The sequence below is a fragment of the Fringilla coelebs genome, assembly GCF_963513975.1.
Source record: "Fringilla coelebs genome assembly, chromosome: 16".
In the NCBI taxonomy this organism is placed as follows: Eukaryota; Metazoa; Chordata; class Aves; order Passeriformes; family Fringillidae; genus Fringilla; species Fringilla coelebs.
In genome coordinates, this window is record NC_140042.1 from 6,772,890 (window position 1) to 6,778,889 (window position 6,000).

Consider the following 6,000-nt stretch of genomic DNA (forward strand, 5'->3'; position numbering starts at 1 on the left):
CTTGCTACAGACAGCACTTAAAGCACACATGCAGGCTGAAAGGACTATCCTGACACATTTTGTACATTTCTGCTTATAAAAGTTGACAAAATGTTTCTTGTATCTAGTTGCTCAAGACCTTTCATAACAGCAGTACAATGAAAACAAAGAACTCATACAGAGCAACAAAAGCACTGAAGCTTTTGCAAATTGTATCCAGAACTGTATCAAGCTCCAGACACTAAGTGCCCAGACCAAACAGAAAGGCAGCCCCAAAATAAAACCTAAGGAGGACTCCAGGACTCCATGTGCCGTGATTCTGCTGCAGAACTGCAGTGTTAGTACTGAAACAGAACTGGGATTTTTGCAGCTCTGGCATTACACTGCCTGAGGTCCCTTTATCCCACGCAGATAAACTGTGTGTGAATAGTGACTGAAACCAGACTACAGCAAGCATCCAAAAATTACTCCCAATCATATTTACCTAACCAGAATGGTGGATCTCACAAAATCTTTTTTATTTTTATGCAGGAAAAAAACAGTACCCAGCAATGGGTCCTTTCACACCAATGCCCAGCGCCTGATGTTGCGCCAACAAACCTTCAAACATTCTCTGATCAGTGCTATCTTAATATGCTGCAATGATACCTGGGGAATTATTAAATACACCCAAGCATTCAAGACATGAGAAATTGCTTTAGAAAGTGACCTTGTCCCTTGAGGACTCCTTTAGTTGTAGCAAAGTCCAGACACTTTACAGCCACAGGCAGAGAAAGCAAACCAAGCCTGTGAACAAAGCTCTGCGTGGAACATCCCTGCAGGCCAAAGTCAGGGTTGGCTTCTTACCTCAAACTCACAGATACAAGTGAAAGATAAAAGACAAATTTCCATCCAGTTCAATTTTTTTTAGTTCTATGATTATTAAATGCCTGCGACAGAAGCTATAGAAAGAAATACAGGGCCAAGTAAACAAGTTCAGCTTGAAAGGGGAGGAAGATAGACCATTCCCATGAAAGGCACAGACCACAATTAAAATCCTCACTATAAAAGCAAGATTTTCCTTAACTTCCAGTGATCCGAGTTGCTAACTTGCATACACTTAGAAAATGGCTTTTCTTATTATGTGGAAGTCACAGACATTTTCCATTGTACCAAACCAATGGCCACAACTGCAATTTGGCCCCAGTCTGACAGAACTCCAAGTGAAACATCAAGCCAAAGCAACCCAAAAGCAACAATTTTCCCAGGAGTATACATGTACTATAGAGTTCATCTTCATGCAAAAACAACAAAAAAAAGGGACTTCATCTCAAAGTTTTAACTTGTCATCTGAGGCCAGCTGACTGAATATTTAGATACTTCAGATTCATAGCATGAATATTTAGACACTCCAGATGAACATCTCCGGATCCTATATACCAAATTCTAATAATCTCCTCCTGGATTCTACATGGCCAAGTCCATCAGCAGAGACTCCCTGCCACTGACACCCAACTGGGCCCCTCAGTTCCAAGGCCAAGGCTCTCAAAAAGCAATCATGTAGGCACCGAGTCCAGCTCCTCACTTCAACTGATCAGACTGTGCAGTCATCACAAGTGTGAAACTGAACACACCTGCTAAAAATGCTACACCTATTCAAGTTTTACAGGATAATAAAAGTATTTTTGAGTCCCTCTTTGTATTTGCAAAGACTTCATAGAGCACAGAGATGATGAAAACACTTTGTCTGACATTACACACACACTTGATTCAGATGCTCAGTGGAATTAAGGTCAAGTATGGAAATCCAAGTCAGAACTGAGAGCCTGAATGTACATGTAAAGCTTTAGCACAGCAAAGCAGCCATGGCAGTTTGTGATGCAGTTTGGCTGCTAAACACTGCTGCAGAAAAGCAGTGCCCAAATGTCCTTCCTTCAGCCACACAGCTGGTAGTGGAAGTCATGTTAGGCTGATGCACTTGGGGAAAATCACCAATACTCTGCAGGTGAAAGACATCTTCAACACTTCAGCCTTGAAACTCCTTCCCAGCACAACTGCCGCAGCTCTTACCTCCAGTATAAAGTCAAACCTTAAGTTCAGAACTAGCACACTACATATCAGTATCCTTTTTTTCCACTCACAGAATAAATTAAATCTAAGTTGGTTAAAGTATTTTTAGGCAGCAGCATCTTCAACAGCTTGTTTTTCATATTTCCTATAATAATTGCTATGAACCTTAACAAGGAAACAGTTCAAGATTGATTTCCTTTAGCTTCTTTCCTTGCTGTTGGATAAAAAAAATATTAAATTAGTTTAGAAATATAGCATCAAAAATGTAGTACAAATACAGAACACCTTGCCAAATGCATGCCTTCATTTGCAAGCACTATGAAGCCACACTTGAGAAGAGCAGCACCATTCCTCTCCATCAGGGCCCTGGAACCTGACAGCTCCCCAGCCACCCAGGCTGGCAAACTTCCACTGCATACCCACAAATTGGAGCAGTTTTGCTCAAGGAATCCAATCTAGTCTTGCTAGAACCTGCCCATCACCACTTCCAGCATTCCAGCTTCCTCCCCAAAGGAGAATTTATTACAGGTACACTTCATGAAAGATTCTATAAAATTCCTTACAATAACTACAGGCACTTTCCTCCCTTTTCTGTGGATCCCATCTTTCCTATTACAAGCAACACGCATAAAAATGTTTCTCCCTTGCCAAAGAAGCAACCATTCCTGCTAGGTGAAGAACTGTGGGATTCTAAAGTAATTTTGAAACCAGTTAGCAATCACTCTATGAAAAGCCCATTAAATTTCTCTCAAGTATCAGACCAAGTGTTGCAGTCAACTGCAAAAACTGCTAAGGTCCAGAATGGAGCCCACTACCACCTGCCAGCCCCAGCAGAGGAAATCAAAGCAACCTGTCATGGGACACAAGAGACATTCACAATACGGCTGAATTGTTTTTAAACACAACCCATGACTCCTAACCCTGCAAAATAACGTCACAGGTTTGTCTTCAGACAGGTTTAAAACCTGCCCAGAATGACAGAGAAGGTTCAAGCTGAACCAGTCTCATTGTCATCCACCGGGAAGATATTAACAGGAAGGGAAAAAAAACAAAGGCCTTGTAGCTTTCCCCCAGCTCCTGCTGCTCATGCATGTGATGATACAGGACATGTTGCAGCCTAAGAACCTGTTGCACTCAAACCCACCAGGCACACATTATTTCAGGCAGGAGGAAGTCCTCCCAGCAAAAGTAATGCCAGTGAAACTGGAAAAGCCACCTAATGAGGCCCCAAAGTTTCAATACTAAATATCCATCAATAAAGTAATCCAAATACATTGTCTCTTACATGGACAAAGACACAGGAGAAAGCAGCAGCTTCATTTCCTGGAGTTCACTGGGTTTCCCATGACAGCATCTGGACAGTTGGCTAAACTTGAGATAACATCCCATGTATACATACTGTGGCCTAAATATAACCAAAACCTATGTATAAAATTACAGTATCTCATTCATGTTGTATGAGCCCAATATCACAGCATCATAAATATTTCCCTTAGCAGTACTGCAGTTGGCACAGCTGATTGAGTCTTTTAAATTATAGAAAAAAAAAACCAAAACTAAACAACAACACTTTAATACTATGTCCTGCAATTTGTCCAATCAGCTTTTCATTTTGAGAATAAAGCTTTTTATCAGTGCCATGGAAGTTGTGCTTTGTTCCCCCATCTTTGTAAGGTACATGCATAAATCTCATAGGAAAGAGAAAATTGTATGAAAGAAAATAACATTTGACATTTCCCTTTAAATAGAAAAAATAACTTTCAAGGAATAATTTTCAAGGAAAGTAAGACCCAGGAAAGACATTATAAAATCCTTCATACAGAACTGATTCTGCTGTCTTGCCTTACAGCTCAATGACAAATTAATATTATTTGGATAAACCTCAAGTATTTTATAAATGAAAAAAATTATCATGTAGCATCAAAGGAAATAAAGATTTGACTGACAGTTTTCTCTTTTTCAGAGGTTCACTTTCACACAAAGTACGAAAGACCTAAAAGCAGGCTGATGGAGGGAGTGACTTATGAACAATTCATAAGTGTTCTGGGAAGGAAAAACTGGGAAAGAGACACAGGTCGAAAAATAAAGGAAACATGGGTTCCACTCCCAGTTTTGATACTTCACGTGGAAGAGGAGCCAAATTACCTAATCTTTGTGCTTTGTATCTTTCCCTTCCCACTGCTCCTGCTCCTCCCTCAACATCTTGTCTAGTTAAGCTGTACAACTCCTCACGGCTAGAAGGGAATCTCAGCACACATTGTAACCAACCCAACCCTAACAAAATTCAGTCTCAATACAATGTTATGCTTACAAGTCCCAATGAAACACCAACAATAAAAATGAATCAAAGACACAGTTGGTACCTGTGAATCCTAATAAACCTCTGATCAGTCAGTCCTATGATTGTGAGGACATATTCTTTAGTTTGTGCCTTTAAGACAAACAGGAAAATAAGCAGGGAAATCGAAGGAACTCAGCGTTACCTAACATACGAGAGAAATAAATGTGAACTACATGACTATTTAGAGAGCCTGGCCCGGGGGGGGGGGCGGGGGGGAATCCGACTAATCTGACCGGAAAACAGGGAAGCGCCGTCTGCCCCGAAGAGCCTCCACCCAGGAACGGGAGTCCCGGTGATTCACAGGCAAAACCAGAAAAAAGACAAATCCCGCCGAGCTCAGAACAGGTGAAAGCAGCAGCACTACAGGCAGAAGGTCTGCGGTAAACACACAGACAGAACAAGCCCGCAGCTCAGTGTCAGGGGTCTGAGCGATCCACAGCGCGATATCGCTCACTGCCGGCGGCAGAGCCGTGACCGACAGCCGGGGAGCCCCATCCGCCCGCCGTGCCCTTCCCGACGCTTCGGCGGAGCCCTGCCCGCAGCACGGGGGAGGGACGGGGGCTCGGAAACCCGCAGTGCCGCCGCTCCCGGGCCCCGCCGCGGAGCCGCACCCCCAGCCCCGCTCCCCCGCGCTCACCTGCACCTGCTGGCGGCAGCGGAGCCGCCTCGCCGCTCCCCACGAGCGGCCACAGCAGAAGGACGAGCCCGAGCAGGTGTCGCGGGCCGAGGAGCCACGGGCCACCGCCCCCCCGCCGCCGGGCGCTCCCGCCGAGCCCCCCGCGCTGCCGCATGCCGTCCGCTCCCGGACCGAGGCCCGGCGCCGAACGAGGGGCTCAAGGTTCTCAGCGACTCCGGGGAGCCCCCGCGGCAGCCGCTGCCCCCCGACTCCGCGGCATCGGCCCCGCCGCCGCTCGTCTCACAGAACCCCGCCGGCCGCCGCCGCCGCCATCTTCCGGGCTACCTGACCGCGACAGGGCGGGGCGCGCCACTGATTGACAACCCGAAGAACCAATCAAACTGGGTCTCGCGCTCAGGAGGCGGCTCCACTGGTTGGGAATGTGCTAATCCGTGATTGACAGCTGTACCGACCAATCGCTCTGCAGAAGGCGAGCTAGGGCGGGGGAAGGGTGCGGCGCGAGAGCAGCGGCGCGCGGTTGCCAATCAAGCAGCGTTCCGAACAGTTGGAGCAGGGCGGGGCGTCACTCAGATTGACGGCTCCCTCCGCCAACCCGCTGGCGGGGCGGGGCGGGGAAGGCGGGGCTTGGCCGAGACCGCGCGCAGGACTCGAGGGCGCGGCGGGAGCAGCTCCCCCTGGCGGCTGAGTGTCCCCTAAGGGCCGGAGCGGGCGTGGAGCCTCCTCAGAGCTGCCTCGGGACTGACCGGCCCTGAGGGAACCGAGCCGGTCAGAATCAGCCCTGGGGAGCACAGCCCCTGCCGCCATCCCTCGGGATCTGCTCTGGGGAGCACAGAGCCCGGCCATCCCTCAGGATCAGCCCTGGGGAGCACAGCCCCTGCCGCCATCCCTCGGGATCTGCCCTGGGGAGCACAGCCCCTGCCGCCATCCCTCGGGATGAGCCCGGCCTGTTCCTGCTGCTCTGCGGAGCTGATGAGCCCCAGGTCAGACACTGGGA

The 6,000-nt window shown here is 47.7% G+C and overlaps 1 protein-coding gene across 1 annotated transcript in view; it reads right to left on the reverse strand.

Moving 5' to 3' along the window:
* LMTK2 (lemur tyrosine kinase 2) overlaps positions 1-5,309 on the reverse strand; it is a 42,005-nt gene extending 36,696 nt beyond the window's left edge. Inside the window, exon 1 of the mRNA XM_084216855.1 lies at positions 5,007-5,309. Within this exon, the coding sequence (XP_084072981.1) occupies positions 5,007-5,160 (154 nt within the window). The 5' untranslated portion in view covers positions 5,161-5,309. The remainder of the gene's footprint in view (positions 1-5,006) is intronic.
* Positions 5,310-6,000: the final 691 nt, after the last annotated feature.